This window comes from Podarcis melisellensis (assembly GCF_964234715.1).
Source record: "Podarcis melisellensis genome assembly, chromosome: 10".
Classification (NCBI taxonomy): Eukaryota; Metazoa; Chordata; class Lepidosauria; order Squamata; family Lacertidae; genus Podarcis; species Podarcis melisellensis.
In genome coordinates this window covers 8271324-8295099 of record NC_138542.1, presented here as the reverse complement: position 1 = coordinate 8295099, position 23776 = coordinate 8271324, and the positions used below count along the sequence as shown (strand labels likewise).

Genomic DNA, 23776 nt, shown 5'->3' with positions numbered 1-23776 from the left:
AAGGGTGTGTGTGAACCCTTAGGACCATAATGTCCCTGAACCAGTGCCATCCAGAAAGCAAATCCTAGTATTCGAGTTTATTTATCTCCCTCGTTTGAACAGATTCATTCCCCCCCCCCCTATTTCTAACAAAGGAAGAACGCCACCATATAAATGAGCTGATAATGTACCATGAATTATTTTTATGCAACTCTAGGGATAAGAAAAGGGATCCTCCACCACAATAGAGGTCATGAAACCCAGTATATGAAGCGCAGGCATAGGGAGAGACGCAGGGAAACTGCATACAAGCAGAAAGGAAGGAGATTGCTGCTAGCACACCATGTCAGAACAATGTGAGAGGACAATGGCGCTAAAGCCAAAAATGTTGGCCTGCTTGTGCAACAGCTTTGTACGAACTCTTCCACTTGCCTTCCACACAGTGTATTTTTTTTATATACTAATTTTTGTTTCTCCAAAAGAACTTGATTTTCTTTCAATAAGTTTCACAAAAACGGGGGTGTTTTTCCATTTTTAAAAAATGCATCGATACAAATGGCTGTTCACAGAGCAAAACCAGCTGTATGCATTTTATCCTACATACCAAGAAGAGCTGAGACAAAGACTAGCCTTGGTTAAAAAATAACTTTAAAAAGATTGTGACGCGTTGAAACTTATTGCTATCCCTCTCACTTAAATCACCACGACAGCATTGTGCAAAGGTGACAGTGGCATATTTTAAGTATCATGATATTACAGTATCAGTTCCTCAGCAATGACAGAACAGCAACACTGGGTAGTATCAACAATTATATTTTGCCCAAGAACATGATGGACTCTTATTAAGCACGCTACAACCTTAAGCTGTCACTGCTGTAGCTTGTCTTCTGCAGAAACCTAGAATGTACAAACAAGCAAACATACTTAATGTACAGCTGCTGGGTGATTTCCCAACCCCAAATCTGTTTAAATAGCTCATGTTGAAAAGAAAAGTTCACTTAGTTAAGTCCCAGAAGTTTTCAAATGACCTAGCTTTTCACAAAGCCTCCTGTCAGTTTTCAAAGGAAAATATGCTTTGTGCGTTAACTGTATCCTTTTGCTTTAGAAATTGATCGCTTTGCCAAATGACGCTGCTAGGTTGGCTTCCCTGAAGGCTTCAGACACAGTCTGTGGAGAACAAAAGAAAGTAATTAGGAAAAGGTAATGGGGGGGTGGGGTCACGAAGAATCGGACACAACTAAACAACAATGGGGGGGGGGACTTGCAATTATCTGGATCTTCAATTAACCCACAGAGAGACAAAAATGACTAGACAGCTCACACCAACTTACTGGATGTGCGTGGCAAACTCTGGCAACATCTTCACACGATGCTCCATATTCCATTGCAAGAGCGGCTTCATTAATCATTTCTCCAGCACCCTAGAGGGAGAAAAATTATTACGATGCAAGTAATAAATCTATGAGGAAAAATTAAAAGCAGAGGTACAGAGAACTATAAATGGAGCTCTGTGTATTCTGTATTTTTAAAAAGATTATCAAAAATCTGATTTGCATTACCACATTTTTCGCTCTATAAGACGCACCAGACCACAAGACGCACCTAGTTTTTGGAGGAGGAAAACAAGAAAAATAATAATATTCTGAATCTCAGAAGCCAGAACAGCAAGAGGGATCGCTGCGCAGTGAAAGCAGCAATCCCTCTTGCTGTTCTGGCTTCTGGGATAGCTGCGCAGCCTGCATTCGCTCCATAAGATGCACACACATTTCCCCTTACTTTTTAGGAGGGAAAAAGTGAGTCTTATAGAGCAAAAAATACGGTAAATGCTTAAGGTAAGCAACGATACACCTAGCAAAGGCTTAGGGCTATCAATGAAATCTTCATTAAATTATGCAAGTACTGATTAGAAAAAAAACAAGTTTTACATATTATACATGTGCGTATTTCACCAGCTGCCATCTTTAAAGAGTTATTACCGTGTGAGAGAAAGCAACTGGGGAACAGCACTTCTAAGATGCCATTGGCTTATATTTGTATGTAATAGTATCATAAATCTGGGTTTGGATGCCAGTTTGCATGCTTTCAAGCATAGCTTCATAGACATAAGGACTGGAGACATGCTATTTAAAAAAACACCACCCCCATGAAAGTTGAGACGCTCAGGATGTTTAAAGTTGTGCATAAGCCCAAATTATATGCTTTTATCGCTGCACACAGAGTGCTCTGAACACAGTGTGCATGATGGGTTTTTTCATGTTCTGGTTTGCTTTTGTTGTTTTTAAAGATTTGCATTCTGCTGGCGAATGCCATAACTGTCAAAACCTCAGACTGAGAAGCATGGAGTAAGAGAAAAATCATACAACACAAAACTGTGGCCAAGTCCACTGTGCCGTGCACTTGGTAGTGGCACATGGTAATAGCACACCATGACTGGCGATTTAGGAGCCAGCAAATCTTCTTGAATTATGGAAGTAAAAGGTACACAGGACACCAAGAGAAATGTAAGAAGAGCAACTGAGTTGTGGTAAACATTTGGGGATATAAACATTTTTCTGAAGTCTTACAAGCCACCAGCAAATGCTTAGAGGCCAGAAGTATACATGGTTGCATATTATGAACGCCTGCCCACCAGAACCAACCAAATATATTCAAGATTCTGAAGCACTACGTGCAGATTCCGCATAGTACTCACTGCGCCTAAAATATGCGCTCCCAGCATCCTGTCTGTTGTTTTGTGACTTAGCATCTTCACCAAGCCGTCTGTGTCAGCGTTGGTCTTAGCTCGGCTGTTGGCAGCAAAAGGAAACTTGCCAATCTTGTATTCTACCCCCTAAAAAGGAAAAGACAGTTATGAGAAGCTGGACATTATCTCCTGCACCTGGCAGAAAAACTTCTCTGGCAGTTCGCTGCGTCTGAGCTCCGAAAGGCCAAGTTAGGGAGGGGTGCTCACATCCTGCTCCACACAACAGTATTTCCTACATAGAAAACTAGGTGTCCGGGAGAGGGTTTTATCCTAGCCACCTCCCAAATATTTTCAGTCCTGGAGTTGCAACCCTGCCATCAGATGTGGTGCAGTACACTTTACATTTCCGTGAGGTCCGAAGAACACATGACCATTATAGATCCATGTACAGAAACTGCTGCACTTGCTTAAGAATATGGAGTGGGAAGTGGGCACTTGATTTAAGACAGTGGTGCTCTCAAAACAGCCCCTTTCCCCAAATTGTTTTCTTCCCACCGGGGCTGCCGTAACAGAACCTTACAGAAAAGCACTTGCTACTTTGGGACCAAAGGCAGGAAAACTGAAGAGCACTCAGAAGACACGTATGACACCACGTATGTAACATTCAGAACTGCAGCAGCATTGTTTCAAACATCCATGGGGTTCTCACTTCCGAAGGTTTTTATCAGTGGTTTGTTTCTGGGAGCAGGACTGAACGACATCTATGAGTCCTAGCAGCCGGCTTTGTGGACTCATGGCTGCTCTATAGCTATCTAAAACAATAACAATAACATCATGAAAGGCTCCCTCTCGTCTCCGCTATAAACTGAAACACTGATATTCAAGCACATTGTTGCTACTGCCAGATCCATTATTCTGCCCTTTGCTGCAAAAGAAATGCAGGTCCAGTTTGCACATCGTATTTAGCTATGGTTAACTTAGTGTTCCTAGTCATGCTGGCCACATGACCTGGAAGCTGTACGCCAGCTCCTCGGCCAGTAAAGCGAGATGAGCGCCGCGATCCCAGAGTCGGTCATGACTGGACCTAATCGTCAGGGGTCCCTTTACCTTTACCTTTACCTTACTGTTAAAGCACAAGCATTCAGGTACTCACAGTAAAAAAAATAAATCACATTGCTCCACTCCTCCCCCCAGCTGTTCTGGTGCAGTGTTACTTGGCACTAAGCCATAGTTTGGTTTAGCTTTATGTCTGGACCCAGGTTTGCCTCCCCTGAACGAACCATGGTTTAATGCAAAAGTTAAAAATAGATTTGAAAAGAAGACAGCATCACAAATGATCTGAACAAAAAAGGAGAGCAGTGCTAACCGCTACTGAACGCCAATGCCCTTTTGAAACATGTTGTAGAAAGGGGGAGATTATTGGGTTGTTTTTGTCATTGTTTTTTATGTTGTGATTTTATGTGGCGAGACCTGGGGGGAGGTATACAAATTTAATAGATAGATAATAATAATTCTTTAGTAAAGCTCAAAGCAGTTGAAAGCCAAAAATACCTTCAGGAGTCTGAAAAGTTCTTAAAATTCATGGGTTGTCTGGAGCAAGAGCCTGTGGTTTGGATGATATTCTAAGCCAGCCAACCTGTGGGTCCCCATCACCCCTAGCTAGCAAGTCCCATCACCCCTAGCTAGCAAGGCCAGAGCTCATGGATGATGGGAGTTGTAGTCCAACAACATCTGGGGACCCACAGGTTGAGAACCACTGTTCTAAGCTAAGCTATGGTTTAGCTCTGGGCAGCAGGACTACTGGGTGAGGAGCAAAGTGGCTGAGACGTTTGCAGCAAATACTTAGCTGCTTAGCTGTGGTTTGGCTTAGTGACACATGCAAACCAGGGCATAGACACACTGCTCTACTATGAGTGGACAGAATAAACTACAAATAGTACCTCTTCTTTCAGCTGTTCCTCCGATTTTCCAATCCAGGCAACTTCAGGATGTGTGTAAATGACCGAGGGCACACAGTTGTAGTCAATGTGAACTGCACCTCCAGCGATTCCTTCAACACACAAAATACCTTCATCTTCCGCTTTGTGAGCAAGCATCGGTCCAGCAACTACATCGCCAATAGCATAGATGCTGCCAAGTAAAGAAAAACAGGCAGATAGACATAAAAACATGCAGTGTAACAGCAGCGTTTGACCCATTGTCCTGAATATACATGGAATCGACTAAAAAAAATTAAAAATACAACGAAGAGCCAAATCTCTAATCTTATTTGAAACTTTTCATTTTTTAAGGTAAAATGACTTTGAGCTGCAGTCTCCTTTTAACCCAAAGGTAAATGAAGGCCCAAGGTAAACAGGTTTGTTCTTGTCATACTTTTCTAGCATATATTAATTATGATTGCAGCAAGAGAAACACAAGCCCAAAGAGGAGATTGTGACAATCTGACACAGTATAAATCTTCCTCCACTTAACCAATGCTCCCGCGCTAAACTACAACCAGTTTTTATACCCTTCTTGCTAATACAACTGAACCTTAAATTTAAACTCAAAATAGCAACTCAGAAAAAAACAATTTCCAACAGCCCAACAACCCATCTGATTACTTCACTTACTTTGGGACTTTGGTTTGGAATCTGTTGTTGATCGGGATTCTTCCCCTATTATCTAGTTCAATACCCACATCTTCCAGGCCAAGATTCTTAGTGAATGGGCGCCGCCCGATACAAACCAGAAGTACGTCACAAGTGATCACTTCTGCTTTGCCACCAGCAGCAGCTTCAATCCTGGGGAGAAAGGAGTAGGGCAGTCCTCATGTATGAGAAGCAACATACTGTTAGTATACCTGCTGTCACTGAATCCTCATCACTCCTTTTTATCTAACAGTTATGGGTCGTTACACGGATAATATGTCAAGGCCCTGCAAAACTACAGGAAATTATAGTTAAGCCATATTAAATTTACATGTTTTTACATTCATGTCACAGTAAGTGACTACAGCAGTTCTCCAACAAACAGCTTAAAGGAAAGGAATGTTATAATCATCTCATAACTGTCACAGCAACACCATGTCTATAATGAAAGGGAGGGATTGTCTCTTAAACCAGTGTTTCCCAACCTTTTTTGGGCAAAGGCACACTTGTTTCATGAAAAAAATCTCGAGGCACACCACCATTAGAAAATGTTTAAAAAATTAACTCTGTGCCTATATTGACTATATATAAAGTAACTCTCTTTAATAGGAATCAAATAAACACAAAGAAAGTATTTTATAATTACTTTATTATGAAATAGTAAGTAAACAGAAATATGAAAAATTATAAAATACTTTATTCAGTGCGCCTTTTGTCCCTCTCCTCGAAATGCTCCAACTCAATGTTCCTCCGCGGGCTGGCCATTGGAGAGCCGTGTCGCCCACACCGCAGCCCAATACAATATGAACCCTCCCCTCCACACTCCCCACCTTAAGCCTCCACACACGCCCTGCCCAAAGAGATGCCCGCCCGCACGCGAGGGGATCCTTTACCTCAGCATCCCGCCCAAAAAAAAAAAAAGGGCGGGAGACTGCGCTCCCTCAGAGGCTTGGCGTTAGGAAGAAGCAGCCGCCTTCATCCAAGCAGGAGCAGCAGCAGCTGTAGCTGTAGTAGCGCCAAGCTGTGCCGGGGACTCCGTGCCCATGAGGGGAGGGAGGGGAGAGAGAGGAGAGGCAGCAGGTCGCCCTCTTAAGTCACGCGCGCGCAGGCACCACCACGCATCCCTCGCGCCCTCTCGCAGAGCCCCTGCTCAGCACCTCCCGCCTCGGGGACGCCCGTCATGAGCCGCTGAGAGGCCGCCAAGCCTCCAGGCTGCTCCCATTCAGCCTTAGGCGCGCGCGCGCCTCGGGAAAAGCGGTGCTGGGAGGCGGAGAGAGAGAGAGAGAGAGAGAGAGAGAGAGAGAGAGAGAGAGAGAGAGAGGACGCCGCTGGCCGCGTCCCACCCTCAGTCAGTCGGCTCGGAGCTACTGAGGAGAGGGAGGTGGGGACGACGGCGCGTCTGTTCCGCTCGGGGCCAGCGCGCCCCCGCCCCCCTCTCCAGAATCCCCAACTAAATACGATGCGCTAAGGGAGGGGGGAGAACCCACCCACAAAGAGGACGCCTTTCTGCAGGGCGCCTAAGGCCTCTCGCCGCCCGACTCGCCCGCCTCCCTCCCACGGCACACCAGGCAACGTCTCGCGGCACACTAGTGTGCCGCGGAACACCGGTTGGGAAACACTGTCTTAAACCCCCCTTTGAATTGTTTCGACTACACATTGTCCACCTCTTTTCTGAATCTTGCCAGCTGTGCCACGAACAATACAATTAAACGGCATAGGAATTTTATGAAATGCATAGGGTGTCTACACACCGAGAGTGTAACAAATGCAAGTTTAAACTTTGTGGTTTTTATCCAGCCACTTTAATTCTGAGGGATAAAACATGCAACTCATGTAAGATTTTGAACATGTGAACAGGATGCCAATGCCTATTACATTAGAAACATTTCAATTTGTGCAGTGTAAGAGGCATAGGTAACTGTCATTATCCAAGATTAGCAGCTCCACTGTGTTGTGTGTGTTTTTAAGAATGAACTAATGGATTACCGTATTTTTCGCACCATAGGACGCACTTTTTCCCTCCTAAAAAGCAAGGGAAAATGTGTGCGCGTCCTATGGAGCGAATGCAGGCTTTCGCTGAAGCCTGGAGAGTGAAAGGGGTCGGTGCGCACCGACCCCTCTCGCTCTCCAGGCTTCAGAAAGCTATCCGGAGACCCAGCTCTCCCATGGCTAGCGGAGCGCTGCATTAATCCCGAAGCTTGGGGCGCGCGGAGCTCAGCGCACCCCAAGCTTCTGGGTGCTGGCAAGGTCTCCGCTAGCCGTCTAGACCTTGCCGGCACCCAGAAGCTTGGGGCACGCTGAGCTCCGCACGCCCCAAGCTTCGGGATTAGCGCTCCGCTAGCCATGTCTAGGCTGAGGATATCAGCCTGCTTCCCGGAGCGTCGGGCGCCCTGAAAGCAGAGCGCCCGGTGCTTCGGGAACACATCCGCAGCATGGGGAGCCTTGCAGGAGTTCCCCGCAGGGCTCCCCACGCTGCGGATAGCAGCCTGCCGCCCGGAGCGTCAGGCGCCCTGAAAGCAGAGCGCCCGGCGCTTCGGGAACACATCCGCAGCGTGGGGAGCCTTGCAGGAGTTCCCTGCAGGGCTCCCCACGCTGTGGATAGCAGCCTGCCGCCCGGCGGGTGGGGCGCCCTGAAGCAGAGCGCCCCTCGCTCCCGGCACACATCCGCAGCGTGCGGAGCCCTGCAGGAGTTCCCTGCAGGGCTCCCCACGCTGCGGATAGCAGCCTGCTTCCCGGAGCGTCAGGCGCCCTGAAAGCAGAGCGCCCGGCGCTTCGGGAACACATCCGCAGCGTGGGGAGCCTTGCAGGAGTTCCCCGCAGGGCTCCCCACGCTGCGGATAGCCGCCTGCCGCCCGGCGGGTGGGGCACCCTGAAGCAGAGCGCCCCTCACGCCAGGCAGACATCCGGAGAGTGGGGAGCCCTGCAGGAGTTCCCCACAGGGCTCCCCACGCTGCGGATAGCAGCCTGCTTCCCGGAGCATCGGGCGCCCTGAAAGCAGAGCGTCCCGCGCTTCGGGAACACATCCGCAGAGTGGGGAGCCTTGCAGGAGTTCCCCCGCAGGGATCCCCACGCTGCGGATAGCAGCCTGCTGCTTGGCGGGTGGGGAAAACCAAAGGGAAATTTTTTTTCCTTTATTCCCCCCCCCAAAAAAACTAGCTGCGTCCAATGGTCCGGTGCGTCCAATCGTGCGAAAAATACGGTACATCACCTATGTCAGGGGTAGCTCTGCAGATGCTGGACTCTCAACATCCATTAACTCCATCCAGCCTAGCCAATGGTCAGCAGGGATACAACCCAGTATATTTGATTCTACAATATACGCTTTCCATGCCAATAACTACAATTCTGAAACATGCTTCCAGAGATGAAAATATATTTGAAGTAGTCTAAGAACCAGTCTCATATACAGTAATACCTCTGTGAACGTCCACCTTGTCTAGCATCCATTCCGGCGAACATCTGAGGCAAACCCAGAAGTACTGGAACAGGTTACTTCCAGGTTTGCCGCTTGTGCATGAGCAGAAGTGCTAAATTGCACTTTGTGCATGCACAGAAGCACAAACCACTCCGCGAACAGACCCCAGCCACAAAATGAGGTACAACTGTATATAGATGCCAGTAATTCCACACTCCTTTGATCCCAAGTCTGATCTGGGGCTAATTTAGGTTTTATAAAGAGAAGACAACCCGTTTCTTTAAGTTACATATTTACATAGTTGCGTACATACTTACGAAACATCAATCTTTCCATCGGGTCTCTTGGTAGCACCGGTAACTTTAGTATTCAGTTTAAATTTAAAGCCTTGCTTCTGGAGAATACGCTGGAAGTTCTTAGATATCTCCATATCAATACCCAATCCACCTACATGGCCCAAGAACTCCACAGCTGTCACATCTGCACCGAGACGCTGCCAGACTGAACCCTGCGATGTAAACAAGCCCATTTTTACTTTATTTTTTTTAAAAAAAGAGAGAGGGAGTGATTTTTATAGCTCCTGTGTAGCTTTTGCTACAAATTAATCTGACTAATGGCAATCATGGAAGATTAAACTCCACCAGAAATCTTTAAACTGTCCAGGAATGTTTTGTAATCTTTTGCACAATGCCTGCTACACTTTCATGACAATTTCAATGACTGATAAATTTCCTTAACTGGGAACACAACAAATCAGGAATGGGGAAACTGTAGTCCTCCAGAGGTTATTGGATTCTAACTCCCATCACCTGAGTCCATTGGCCATACTAACGGGGCTGATGGGAGTTGGGAGTTCAACATCTTCTGGAGGGAAACTTCCAACTGGCTGGGAGCTCCCAAACTGGAGGATTCCCAATAGGTCTGGGAATAAGAGCAGAATTTTTTATTGTAATTCAAAGGCTTCCAGTCCTGCAGAAGCCCTGCTATATATCAGCCCTGTGCAAATATTCACTAAGCCCCATGTGTTCGATCGTGCAAGCATGCAAGGCTGCAAGCCAGAACGGCCTAGAAATAAAGCCTGGATGGCGTGGCACCTCCGCATGCCAGTGGACAGAGAGCTGCTGCTATTTGCTCAATTGTTGCCATTTGGAAAACTATTTCTACGATTGCAAGAATTGTAACAGCTGTATAAGCAGCCCCCATAGAAGGGCACTGGTTTCCTTAGTACCTTGACTGGTTTGCGTGACTCCCGACAGCCCAATAGACCCCTACAGGCAACTGCATGAGGCCCAGAAATATTTTTTTGCATGTCAACTGGGAATATTGACTGATGCTAAAAAAAAATCAAAAGGAGGTAGAGCACTTCTTAAGGACGCAGGTGGCGCTGTGGGTTAAACCACAGAGCCTAAGGCTTGCCGATCAGAAGGTTGGCTGTTCGAATCCCCGTGATGGGGTGAGCTCCTGTTGCTCGGTCCCTGCTCCTGCCCACCTAGCAGTTCAAAAGCACGTCAAAGTGCAAGTAGATAAATAGGTACTGCTACGGCGGGAAGGTAAACGGTGTTTCCATGCGCTGCTCTGATTCGCCATAAGCGGCTTAGTCATGCTGGCCACATGACCCGGAAGCTGTACACCGGCTCCTTCAGCCATTAAAGCAAAATGAGCGCCGCAACCCCAGAGTTGGTCACGACTGGACCTAATGGTATCCTTTTACCTAGAGCACTTCTTACCAGTTCCACACCAATGACTCCTGCACCGATGACCACCATTTTTTCAGGGACTTGCTTCAAAGAAAGAGCCCCCGTGGATGATACAACCGTATCCTCATCAATCTAAACAAAAGAAAAATAAATTCCCCCAAATATGATACTTTTGTATAAAAGCATAAACAGTGTATAAAATGCCAACATCCCCCCCCCTCTGGGTAATATATAAGACAACAGCCATACCACCATTAACACACCCAATTTCCTCTGATCACGGAAGTGATTATTTAACAGCTACCACACCATGGTGTGTTTAGCCTATTTGTATCTGAAAACGGGATTTGTTGCACAATATATATTTGAGCTAGTTTGCATCTTGCAAACACCTCTGGCCATAAGGAAGAAAAGTTTGACCTGGCCTAATTATGGTTTCTCTGAACTTAACCATGGTTTAATTCAGGGCAACAAACCACCATTTGAAACCATGTTTTGCTGCTGGTTTACAAATCTTGGCTTCCTATCAAGTGTGGTTTGCTATTACATTTCAACTTAGGAGCCTGGCTTAATCTTTGTTGTTTCAGTGCATTATTCTTGCCATTCAACTAGTTACCTCAGCATAGGACAGAAACAGCTAGAAAATGAAACCGTTCTCCAGACCAAGCCACTCTCGCTGGCACTTTTCCAGAAATGATCCTCCTCATTCTGGATTGTATACATCAGTCACACAGAGGAGACCCCCTGAATGGAATGGGCAGAACTAACTTGGGCCTTTTAATTTCAATGGACTTCAGCGGATACAGCTCTTTGCCTAGCTACAACCCCTCCGGTCTACCTCCAGCTCTTTGCCTTCAGCGCACAACCCCTCCGGTCTACCTTTGCTGTAGCTGTGCAAGGTGAAGGGACCTCAGCCTAATTTGCCAGCACATGCAACTCAAGTCCTAGCAAACTAGCATGATTCTTACACCTATGGAAGGTAACATAAATAACAATGAAAACAGAAGCAACAAAGAATACTAATGTATTTGACATCCCTGTCGCTGGAAAATTATAACTTGTTAATGCAACATATTAAATGACCAAACAATGGCACCTGAGAACTATCTGCTGCAGGTATAGAAAAGGGTTAAGAATTTCTGATCCCAATACAATGTTAGGCAGAGAGAGGGAGGAAGATTTCTTGACTCAGGGGACGCCAAGCACAGCTGAAAATGTGGGTTCGCTGGCCCGTTTTTGCAGTCAATCAATGGCAAGTAAGCAGTGAGCACACTAGTAAAAAAAGTTTAAAAATCAAGTCATACCGTAATTCCCGGGAAAGGTGTTACTTCTGAGCCAGTGGCTATGAGGATGTTCTTTGTATTAATGACCTGAGTGCTGCCATCATCTTTCGTTGCGGTGACCTGGTTTTTGCCAGTTATTTTTCCAAACCCAGAAACATGTGTCACCTTCAAAATAGGAAGCTCTTGTTAAACAAAATTAACTAAGAAACATTTCAGGTTGCAGCAATGCTATTCTTTACCCTGTTTAAAAGGAGGCACTGAAATCTGATACACAGAGGCTGATGGAGTAAAAAGCTTTTTGTATTTTTTGTGACACAGGCACACATGAGATGTTTCAGTTTTTTATTGTGGCACACACTAGTGTTTTTAATCTAAGCAAACAACTCTTTAAATTTCCGTGCATTTAACGAGTACAACTTTATCCTATCAGCATGCAGGTCCCAATGATTCCCAAGAACACCCAAGAAGAGGCCAGCCAGCCACCTGTTTTTAAAAGTGTGAAGAAAGTATATAAATAAATATCTTCACTTTGAAAGGAAGCTTGGCCTACATAGGAAGCAGATTAGATGGCTGGCAAGCCTTTAAAGAACAGGGGAAACTGCAGGCAGCACACATATTGATGGGGCTTCCACCTTCAGCAGTTGCTAGTGGATATGCAGCCCATGATATCCTAACCAAGTTAAGAAAACTTCATCCTGTGGTTCTTTGGGGGTGTATCTGACCATGTTCAGACTATATTTCTGAGCAAAAGGAGTTAATTATTGCTCTTGCTTCTCTCGCCAAGAACTATCAGTTTCGATTTGAAGATGGGATTAAAACCACTAATTTCTGGGCAGTAGCCAACAATCACCCTCAGGCAATATCCATCCATTTCAATGGGTCCACTCCCTGTATGACTTACTTGGGTATCATCCTCTATGTGATGCATTGTAAATTGGGCTGCCTTCCTGGCAACCACTTACAGAAAAGCGGCAACTTACACCGGCCCCAACTTCTAAAGCGACTAAGAAATGGCCAGGAATAGCGCAAGCAGTAAACTGCTTCTTGTTCAGAGTCCAAACGTACCTTGTTCTGTTTAAACAAGTGAGCAATTCCCCCTGTTAAGGCCTTGACTGCACCACTTTTCTGCTCCATCATCTTCTCTAAATTCAATTTGAGTCCTGTAACTATATAAATATGTGCAAATGCAACACAGACTTTATTTTTGCAGACGTAAGCACATAGCAAAGTTCTTACAGTTCTATTAGATGCTTCAGTGAAACATCTAGCAAGTTTTATTAACTTAAGACAGCAATATCTCCATCCTTCATGTATCTCCATTACCCCCCTGGGTGTACCCTACAATACTGAAGTTGTATCAGAGGATTCCTTTGAGATTTTCCACAAAAGACCCTGCTCTGAGATAAAACGTGGTGGCTGTGGACAAGGACTGCCTTGTGGCTGGGCCCCAGTTCTGCAGATCCCTCCCCAGGAATATTCTCATGGCACCAGAACTGAAAAGTGTGAGGTGCTGTCAAGCTTCCAAGCTTTTAGTGGAAGATGTATCCTTTATGCTGCTGGTGATATCTTTATTGCTTTTTTATTGATAGATTATTCTGTAACATTTTGGACTTAGTAATTTTAATTTGTTTTACTTTTCATTTGTTAACTATCTTGAAAGCACTATTATAAGGGGGGAATACAAACGTCTTGAATAATAAAACAATGTTCAGTTTATTTATCATTTCAATCTATCCATTTAAAAGGTGTCTCTGATTAATCAGGTGTAATACACCACCACCACTTTTCTTAAATAAAGCCCTCCTCCCCTTTCCTTCACATAGGAGAGCATGCCTCTTCTAAGAAGATGCCTGTAACAACAAACATTATCCAAAAATAAAGTCTGCTTCTTGCTTTAAAATCTTATGGTTATTTCTGTGAACTCAACAGACAGGTTAATACATAGTGCATGGGGTGGTGATTAAAAGAAAGAGAAGCAGGCCTATAAAATTGGCTTAAATATAGATATTTTCCAATGATTTAAGTTTGCTTAGATCAGAATCAAGACCATAGCCATGGAATAACCTGACCCTTCTAGGGGCATTTTAGGTTGCTTCCCTGAATTTTTATTTTTATTTAGAACAAAATTGAAAAGCAAGCCTTCAAAAGCCAAGGAACATCCTGTTTTTTCATGCAGAGGGTGGAAGAACATTGCTTATTCTCCCACCTGCTCTAAATCAAGCAGTGATTTATCAAATCCCACCCACAGGAGCAGCTTGGGGAACGGAACACAGGGCTGCACCAGGAAGCATGTGAAAGCCATGCTGTGCGCAAGGAATGTTAAGCACAATTCTTTCTATCAAAATTTAAGTCTTTTGCCCTTTCCTCTACGGACAAGAGCAACTCACGGACAATATTCTACCCAGTAGCTTAGACCAAAGTAATGTACAGGATTCCAGCTAAGTATTGGCCTGGCTGGCAAGTTTCTGGGTATATATAATTTTACTTTAATTAACACTATTTAATGCATTGCATCCTGCTAAATATGCAGAGTAGACTGCAGTCTAACCCAATATCCAATCCCGTAAATTATCTCACTATGCACTAGCACAGCAGAACCAGGATATTTGGAATGTCAACAGATGGTATTTCATACTTACCCTCGATTCCTCTACTAGCAAAGTCTTTTCCATGGGCCAAATGATACAGGTGTGAATTGTTCAGCAAGGCCTGTAACATAAAACAAAATTAAACTAAGCATGTAATTTCCACAGGGGGTATTGTACTAAAAGATTACTGAGGTTCAGGAGTGGCTAACCTGCAGCCTTCCAGATATCGTTGCACTGACTGGGGCTGATGGGAGTTGGAGCCCAACAACATTTGGATGAGCATGGGTTAAGTCACCCTTGCTATAGTATGACATCACTACTATTTATCAGAATGAAGTAATTTCACATTGCTTTTCAGGAAAACACCACCATGTTCAGCACTTGATGCCTGCAGTATCAAGTGAATGAATGAATGGAAGTCTGAATGGACTACATAAGTTTCCACAAAGAACTTCCTAATCAATTCACATTATCTCAAATGCAATGTTATTCAAGGGAGTCAGTTCACACAATCAGCTGCTTGTCATGAAGTAATCAAGTGACATAGGTGCATGTGTGAACCAATGCTCCAATGATACATCTTTGTAACTTTCGTGGGTCGGCAAACTAAGGTCTGTGGGCCGATCAGGCCCAATTGCCTTCTAGATCCGGCCCGTGGACAGTCCGGGAAGCCAAGCAGCCGGCATAGCGTGCATGTGATGGTTTTTGTGACTCAGCCGGGCTTGGGGGTCAAAAGTGAGGCGGGCAGCTGCTCGAGACAAGCCCTTTTTCCGTTCATCACGCGCGCACAGAAATCTTTTCTTCCGGGGTGGGAGATGGGGAAGAGGGAAAAGGAGCCACAGTTTGGATTTCCACCATGGAGCTGCCGGTGACTGACTTCAGGAAGGGCAGTTATGGTGGCAGGGGCTCAGAGGTGCCTCAGGAGCGGCGCTCGCCGGTGTCTGTGGCGGCGGTGCTTCCTGCCGGAGGAAGCGGGGAGAGCCTCAGTGGCTGCACTCCGAAGCAGTTCTGTGCTCTGCTGGGGAGGCCACTCATTAGCTACATGGAAAAGTAAACAGCCGCTGCCTCGTCTTCCCTCACGCGGGGAAAAGAACATTTTTGCTTGAGCGGTGCCGGCCTGACTTAATGTAGCCAATGACTTTTCCCTTGACCCACACATGCGCACTCTCCAGGGCTGACAGGAATGGCACACTTACCTCAGCCCCCAACTACGAGAGAAATAATAACTGTCAACGCGTAAAACACAAAGGAAGCAGTGTGGGTGTATGAGGGAACACCCCCTCCCTCCCCCCAAAAAATCACATTTGGGCAATGTTTGGGTTGGTCCCAATAAGGGTTTTTGCCAAAAATGCAGGTCATAATCATGGCAACATTTGGTCCAGCCACCAACAAGGTCTGAGGGACAGTGGACCGGCCCCCTGCTGAAAAAGTTTGCTGACCCCTGAGCTGGACACTTAAAAGCATTTCACTTCCACAAAATAATCAGGAATTAAGCAATAATAACGCAAAGGAGCAATATCAACTCAGCAGCAGCATAGGGTTCATGTTTGGCATTAATTCTATCCAATTAGTTCGGAAGTCACAAAGATTCTCAAAGAAAATGATACTTCAGATTCCAGAATAAAAAGACAACTACTTTCTTTGCATCGTATTTAAAAATAAATTCTTGGATTTAAACCACATGAGATTTATTTGCTCCTGTGGACATTCTATGTCTAAGTCCAGAAGTAAAGCTGTGCACTTTTTTTTTTTTTTGGCTGGCTGTGGCTCACCTAATAGACTTGTTTGGTTCTATAAATAAACGCACATACATAACTGAGATTTTAATAGCTGTAGTCTTACCCCTACAGGTAAATTTAAAGGGGAAAAAATATTAGGCAGCACCAGTGCCATATTATGAAAACTGAAGCCTTAGGAGAAAGCCTCATTAGCCTGCTCTTTAATCTGACCATGATCAAAACAGCCACACCCCCACTGTCAGAAAAATAATAATCAAGTGTAGGGTCAAGTACAGGTATTCTCAGCTGTTCCACAACCTATCAGGCATGCTGCATGAATGGAACTCACAGACCACCAGTGATCTGCAGACTATAGTTTAAGAACATCCGGTCTAGAGTATACCTGGCTAGATGCATCATGCACAGCAGCCAAACCAAGCCTCCAAGGCATAGATTAAATAAAATAGTATTTATCTTATATATTTGTATTTTATAGTAGTGTTAGCTGCTGCTTGTTAGGCCCCATTATTAAATCTTGATGGCCAGGTTGACTTAAATAACAAATGAGCCCTGGAAGACCTGCTCCCTGCCTTTTCCCACTTGGCCTGAGATAGTGGAGGTCTGACTGACTCCAACAACAAAAGCTGAGGCTGCTGAACAGACTCTTGGGTAGGAATACTGATTAGGAGTTCTTGTTGCTGTTACCGATACTGAATTTTTTTGCATCTTTATTTTTAGATCTTCTATTATTTATGTGGAATTTTTTTCAGTTCAGCTGTTTACAGGACCATTTTTGGCATATGCAGCACCGGGGTGCAAAAAACTGCCCAGCGACCCCATTTTTTATCGGGGGGGGGGGGCAAAGCTGTTGAGCTTTTTTTTTTAGGGGAGCAGCTCAGAGTTTGTGAGCTTTTGGGGGGCACACAACTGTGGGTGGGGTGGGGTGGGGTGGGGTGGGGTGGAGGGAGGGAGGGAGAGCAATTCCCGCAGTGGCTTGGGAGGGAAGCTGTGCGTCTCTTGATGGCCCGCCAATCCAGGCACGCAGGAGGGCGGATCCGACCGGCTGCCTCAGTGCCTGCAGCAGAAAAGCATGCAACACTCCAACGGGCTCTGCTCCGCTTGGCAGCGGCTGTCGGCTAACCTAGCTCTTCAATCCCCGGACTCCAAATCTCAGCCCTGGACTCTCACCCTGTCACCCGAGAGCCCGGCACCTGGGTGCCCTGGCTGTGTACTTTTTGAAGTGCTTTATTTATTTATGACTACTTCTGTTATGCTTGTGATTATGTAAATCTTTTCATGGCTTTAACTATGGAAAGGAAGAATGCAAATAACATGATGGTGACGACGATGCAGATGTGAATAAGTATTTTCCCACCATGAAGCTGATGAGCCCCAGTAGTACTTCTGTGCAAAAATGAATGTAGATGTTCCTCCAATCTAGATACAGCACAAGTTGAGAACTGAAAACGGTACCTACCTTAGAAGGTATGCATCCCACATTCAGACAGGTCCCTCCTAGTGTTGCATTTTTCTCCACACAGACAGTCTAAGAATTAAAAGGAAAAGGAATTTTCATAAAACAGTCTCCCCTCCATAGATCAAATAGGCCACAATGGGTTCCTACACTTTTATTTTCAAACAATTCATTCTTTTTTCTTTCTTTCTTTAGAACACTCCTATAAGCATTTTTTTCTAATGGCAAAACATTCATTTTGTTAGACAGCTCCCATCGTTCCTAACCAAGGGATATTCTGACCAGGGCTGATCAGAGTTGGCTCGCAACAACATCTAGCGAATCATAAGTTCTCCATCACTGCTAGAGAGAAACAGAGCATCATAGATCTCCTGAAGAAATGTCTGATATAACCTTATCTGCTTCGAAGACACCATTATTGTCTACTACATAATAAAAGCCACACCTCTGTATGAATGAGACACACTGGTGAAGAGTTTATTCTTAAAGCTTTTATTTCAAAATGAGCCTGCTATAATGTGTATTCTCTATTTATTAGATGTATCTGGCATATTTAGCCAGTGATGCCAAGTGCCAAGTGAAGTCTGCACATTACCTTTCCAATGTGATGCAGCTTTTGTTCAACAAACAATTCTTTCCCCCAAGTTTGTATAGCAGGTTCTTTAGACCAGTGTTTCCCAACCTTGGGTCTCCAGCTGTTTTTGGACTACAACTCCCATCATCCCTTGCTAGCAAGACCAATGGTCAGGGATGATGGGAATTGTAGTCCAACAGCAGCTGGAGACCCAAGGTTGGGAAACACTGCTTTAGACTACAGGCAGTTCAGAAGAACACAAGGGATCCTGCGGGATCAGGCAAATGTCCCATCCAGTTGAGCTTTCTCACAGTGGCCAACCAGATGCTGATGGGAAACCCGTAAGACTCAAAAGCGCTCTCCCCCTTCCAGTTTCCAGTAACTGGTATTCAAAAGCATACTGATTCTAACAGGTATAGCATAGCCATCATGTTTATTAGCCACTGATATTCTGGCCCTCAATGAAATTGCCTAATCCAGGCATAAGCAAACTCGGCCCTCCAGATGTTTTGGGACTACAACTCCCATCATCCCTAGCTAACAGAACCAGTGGGCAGGGATGATGGGAATTGTAGTCCCAAAAACATCTGGAGGGCCAAGTTTGCCTATGCCTGGAATCCTCTTTTAAAACCATCTAATTTGCATCTTCAAGATACAGACGGCCAAGGTACAAATGGTCGTCTTCCTTTTGACATAATTGCAAGAACCACAGCTGCAAGATTATCTGCGCCACGGCTACATTATGTGATTCTTCTCATCCTGTTTCCTTACCTTAAAGCCAAGTTGAGCAGCTTTGATTGCTGCAACATATCCTCCAGGGCCAGATCCAATGACAGTAACGTCGGCATCAACTGACAGAAAAAGATGTCAGATGTTTATTAGATGTGGAAGATGCAAGAAAATATTTTACATTTAAAAATTGTCCAGTCAAATATTTCACAGACAGAAAAAGAGATCACACAGGGTTGTGTGATCCATTGAAGCAGATCCACTGAAATAAACGGACATGACTAAGTTCCTTTTTTTCAGTGGGTCTGCCCAGAGTATCTTTCTTGGATACAATCCCTCTACCTATTCTTTAAAATAGGAGAAAGAAAGCAATGCAATTCTTTCCATTTAAAAAGAAGAAAGTTTCTGAACATGTACCAGGGCTGCATTAATTTTGATTGGAATGCAATCAAAGTCCATTTGCATGTGTTCCAATGCAATTAATTGCACATACTTAAGAGATGTATGAGGACATTTACATTATGACATATTTATTAAAATGATTTATATACTGACTTAAAACCAGAAGTTACCAAGACAGTGTACAACATAATAATGCTTTGCATTGCTTTCTTGTTTCTTGTTTTCCTCCCCTAAAAACTAGGTGCGTCTTATGGTCTGGTGCATCTAATAGAGTGAAAAATACTGTATACTGCAGCATACACTAGATGCAAGGTGCAATACACCTGCTGGGATAGCTCAGTCAGTACAGCATGAGACTCTTAAACTTTAGGGTCATGGGTTCGAGCTCACCACTGGGCAAAATATTCCTTCATTGCAGGGGGTCGGACTAGATGACACTCATTTATTAAAATGATTTATATACTGACTTAAAACCAGAAGTTACCAAGACAGTGTACAACATAATAATGCAAGGTAGTCCACTAAAAGATATTTCAGTAAAAAAAAGGAACAATAACAACTGATACAACAATCCAAGGAAGCAATCTAACCGATCAGTCTTCCATGGCTACAGAATTGTTACTTATCATCTTTTTTATTATAGCTAATATCACAAAAATACATCGTTAAGCTTGAAGCATTGTAACACAATGTGGTATCTCAGCTGTACAGTGGTACCTCGGGTTAAGTACTTAATTGGTTCTGGAGATCCGTTCTTAACCTGAAACTGTTCTTAACCTGAAGCACCACTTTAGCTAATGGGGCCTCCTGCATGGAAAAGGGGCCTGATCCTTTCCAGTCACTACTGTAGAATTATTATTTTTTTGCTCTTCTGGAATCTGCATTGCTACCACAAAAAATGTGGAGAAGCAATCTTCATGTGTTGGTCAGGCAATGATACAACTTTTCACAATGTAGTAACATCTTAATAATCCTGAGGAACATCACATAGGCAGAAATGGTGAAACAATGACCCAAAATATTTAAATGTACAGTTTGATGTGGCTTTTGAATGCAATGTTTAAAGCTACATAATATTTACCTTGGTCAGCATAGCTTCTTAAAGGCACTACAGAAATGCCTTGTAAGCCAGGCTGGATCCGGTTAAAATGGCTTCTCTGATTTGAAAAACAAGAAGAAATAAATTTATGTTCTCCAATAAGGATAGTGTATGTATTAAAGAAACAAACAAATTGTTACTCACAGGATTAACTAAACTCATTAAAATTCAACATGCATTTTATAACCTTCACTTGTACTCCCACTTTAGTTCCTAAGGAGACATACTTTCTGTGGGTCATTTTTTTCTTCAGATCCTCAATATCTGTGTTTAGGGTGGGATGGAAATTATCACAGTGTATTGGTAAAAACCCTGCCTCACTTGTGTGATTTCTGCAAAATGAGCAACACTTTTGTTTGCTATGCATCATTAGCTGCTGGAGTTAGAAAAATAAATGTTGGGAAAGTTCCACGGAAATCTATTTTAATGAGCACCTAGTCTGCACATTGCCTTTCACTGCTGATAGGAAGTGGCAAAGTCTATGTACAGATAAATCCACAAGTCAACACTTCCTCACTTCTTTTTGACCTCTGACTTATTAGAAAAGACAAAGACTGACAACTTTTGAACACCAAAGGTCTCTGTGGAGCATGCAAAAGGCCTCGCAGACCGCCTGGCATCTCTTATCATAAGGTGACACTCTCTAGTGCAAAACAGCTAACAAAATATGTCCTTTATTTCAGAATATGACAGAAGAGCCCCTTCTTTTTGAATTCTCCTCCTGGAAAAGTCAAAGCAATAAGCCTCTCTACCAGGCTCAGACGCAGATGCCATAAAAAGAAACAAGTAATGCAAAGTAGAATTAAGTAGATCAAAGATTACCAAGTCAAAAGGGGGCTTCTTGTTTTTTTAAAAAAGAGATGGTAAGAATAAATTTGCAGGAAGCTGCTGCAACCCCCCCCCCTTACCAGCCCATGTTTCTTGCTTAGGCTTGCTGCAACCACATATAAAGATGCCAAGCCCATTCACCACCCACCAGCACAGGCAGTATGACTTGGTGGTCAAAACAGTAGCAGAGTCCTCCTTGCCTCTCTCAAACTACCCTGACACCTTCCCCTCAGCTAAGGGGGAACTTAAAGCCCACCCCAGCAGAGAAAGCAGCAGCAGCATATACCGTATTTTTCACTCCATAAGACACACTTTTTTCCTCTTATAAACTAAGGGGAAATGTCTGTGCGTCTTATGGAGCGAATGTGTTGTTCCTGGAGCTAAATTGCCGGAGTGTGGCATGCTCCTGAGCTGCTCTTTGGGGCTGTTGGGGGAAACCCAGGCTTCCCCCGATGGCCAGCCCCGATAGCGCTCCCTCTAGCTGTTCTAGCTTCTGCCTTAGCGGTGCAAAGCCTCTGAAGGGCAGTGGGGAGCCTTCATCCCGCTGCCCTGCGGAGGCTTCACGTGGCTATCCCTGGCTTTTGCAGGAGGTTGGGGAAAGGACAGAGCCGCGTGCCCCACCTCCCGCAAAAGTCCCCAAGACTTTAAAAAGCACTCCCTTTAAAAAGCACGTGGCTCTTGCAGGTGGGGGGGGGCTCTTGCAGGTGGGGGGAAAGCCAGGGGGCTTGCTTTCGCTGAAGCCAGGAGGGCAAGAGGGAGGAGCGCTCCCTCTTAGCTCAGGATGCTTTGCATTGCTTTCTTGTTTTCCTCCCCTAAAAACTAGGTGCGTCTTATGGTCTGGTGCATCTAATAGAGTGAAAAATACTGTATACTGCAGCTTACACTAGATGCAAGGTGCAATAACCTGCTGGGATAACTCAGTCAGTACAGCATGGGACTCTTAAACCTTAGGGTCATGGGTTCGAGCTCACCACTGGGCAAAATATTCCTTCATTGCAGGGGGTCGGACTAGATGACACTCATGGTCCAATTCCAACACTGCAGTTCTATGAAATGGCCACCACAGCACTAACAGCTGTTGGGCTTTTGAAGTTTTCTGGCCTTCTGTCCTCTGCCCTGCCCCAAAGCTCCATGTGCATAACAAGCCGGAGCGGACAGCTTCACCTTCTTGTTGAAATCCATCTGTCTCATGAGGCAATGGAGGTGAGTGTCTTTGGGGGTGAAATCAAACCGGTGGGACAGGTGCAGCGTTTTGTTGCCACTCTGGAGCAGATGACAGCGTACAGTTGTGCTGCTACTGCAGCAGTAAAAACTTCATAGCGGCGAATAAAACTTCATACTGGTGCCCCAATAAAACAGCTAGCACTGTTTGCAAAGCTAAACAGGGTCTGGTATGGTTCCAAACAGGATTTTTTTTGAGGGGGCTGCATGTTGACACTCCTACATCGCTGAGAATTCGGTTTAGATGACTCTCCGGATCCCTTGCAACCCTACGATTCCATGATAAAGGAACACACAAAAATTATCTTACACCAAACAGTGTAATGGGATGGCTAAAGATTCCTGTAGTGCAGGGGGTTGGACTAGATGCCATGCCCTTTTAAAATATGGCTCTTTGGGGGGTGTTCTTTTTATTTTGATTATATCTGTTGCGGCTTTATATGTTGACCTTGTTCTGTGAACCGCCCTGAGACCTTCGGGTAGAGGGCGGTATATAAATTCACTGGATAAAATAAAATAAAAATAGGTGACCCCCGTGGTCCCTTTCCAACTCTGCAATTCAGACCACCGCCTAAAGCACAGCTCTTTCTTCGGCCTTAGGGCCAGTGGCATAGCGTGGGGGGTGCAGGGGGGGCCGGCCGCACCGGGCGCAACATCTGGGGGTTAGGGTTAGGGGGCGCAAATCCACGGGTTAGGGGGCGCAAATTACTTGCCTTGCCCCCGGTGCTGACAACCCACGCTACGCCACTGCTTAGGGCGCACTACGACCCCTGGCCCACCGGCCTCGGGGGAGGCTGTAGCCCTGACGGGACTCCCAAGGGGGGAGCACAGCGGCCTCCTGGGCGGGCGGCCGATTCCCCCTCACAGCCGCCACCTGGAGCGGCTTCCGGTGCTCCGCCTCGGAGCTTCCCCTGTTGAACAGCTGCCTGCCAGAGGCGCCAAGACCCGACCGGGCCCAAGGTCGGAGCGCGGCCTCGCCGGGGCGTCGCCTCAGCTCCCGCCCGCCCGCCCGCCCGCCCGCCTCCGGGCCGCTACCTGGGCGAGAGCGCAGTAGACGCGGCTCCAGCTCTGCATGTCGGCCTCGTTCGGGCAGCGTCGCTGCCGCCTCAGCGCCAAGCACCTTCAAGCTTCGCCCTTCTCCGCCCGGCGCTCTCCGAGGCGGCTGCGGCGACGAGTCGCGCAGGCGCGCGGAGGGGGAAGCGAAGCAGGCCTCCGCGCGGAATGCCAGGTCTCGGGAAAGGGCACGCAGGCGCAGAAGGGGGAAGTGAAGCCTCGCGCAGACGGCAAGTCCCGGAAAAGGGCACGCAGCGTACCCAACCCCCAACTCCCTGGCGGAGGAGGTCTCTTAGCGCAGGCGCGCGGCGGAGGAGCGAAGCCGGCCTCTCGCGAACGCCAGGTCCCGGGAAAGGGCACGCAGCGTGCCCCACCCTCCTAGCAGAGGAGGACGCCTAGCGCG

At 45.7% G+C, this 23776-nt stretch overlaps 1 protein-coding gene across 1 annotated transcript; it reads right to left on the bottom strand.

Moving 5' to 3' along the window:
- Positions 1–610: 610 nt before the first annotated feature.
- DLD (dihydrolipoamide dehydrogenase) lies at positions 611–23514 on the bottom strand. Its single transcript, XM_081927758.1, has 14 exons — positions 23356–23514; positions 20254–20329; positions 18813–18892; positions 17471–17539; positions 14327–14396; positions 12753–12853; positions 11709–11852; positions 10435–10536; positions 9025–9215; positions 5275–5445; positions 4603–4792; positions 2672–2809; positions 1311–1400; positions 611–1146 (listed from the first exon to the last, which is right to left on the bottom strand). The coding sequence occupies exons 1-14, from the start codon at positions 23392–23394 to the stop codon at positions 1081–1083; spliced, it is 1527 nt and encodes a 508-aa protein (XP_081783884.1). The 5' UTR covers positions 23395–23514; the 3' UTR covers positions 611–1080.
- Positions 23515–23776: the final 262 nt, after the last annotated feature.

Excerpts from the sequence above, each read along its gene's own strand:
- DLD (XM_081927758.1), bottom strand. The coding sequence starts at position 23,394 with ATGCAGAGCTGGAGCCGCGTCTACTGCGCTCTCGCCCAG. Across the intron at positions 18,893-20,253 it reads AAGAAGCTATGCTGACCAAG|TTGATGCCGACGTTACTGTC; the intron begins GTAAATATTATG and ends TTTTTCTGTCAG. Across the intron at positions 1,401-2,671 it reads GAGCGCATATTTTAGGCGCA|GGTGCTGGAGAAATGATTAA; the intron begins GTGAGTACTATG and ends TTCTCCCTCTAG.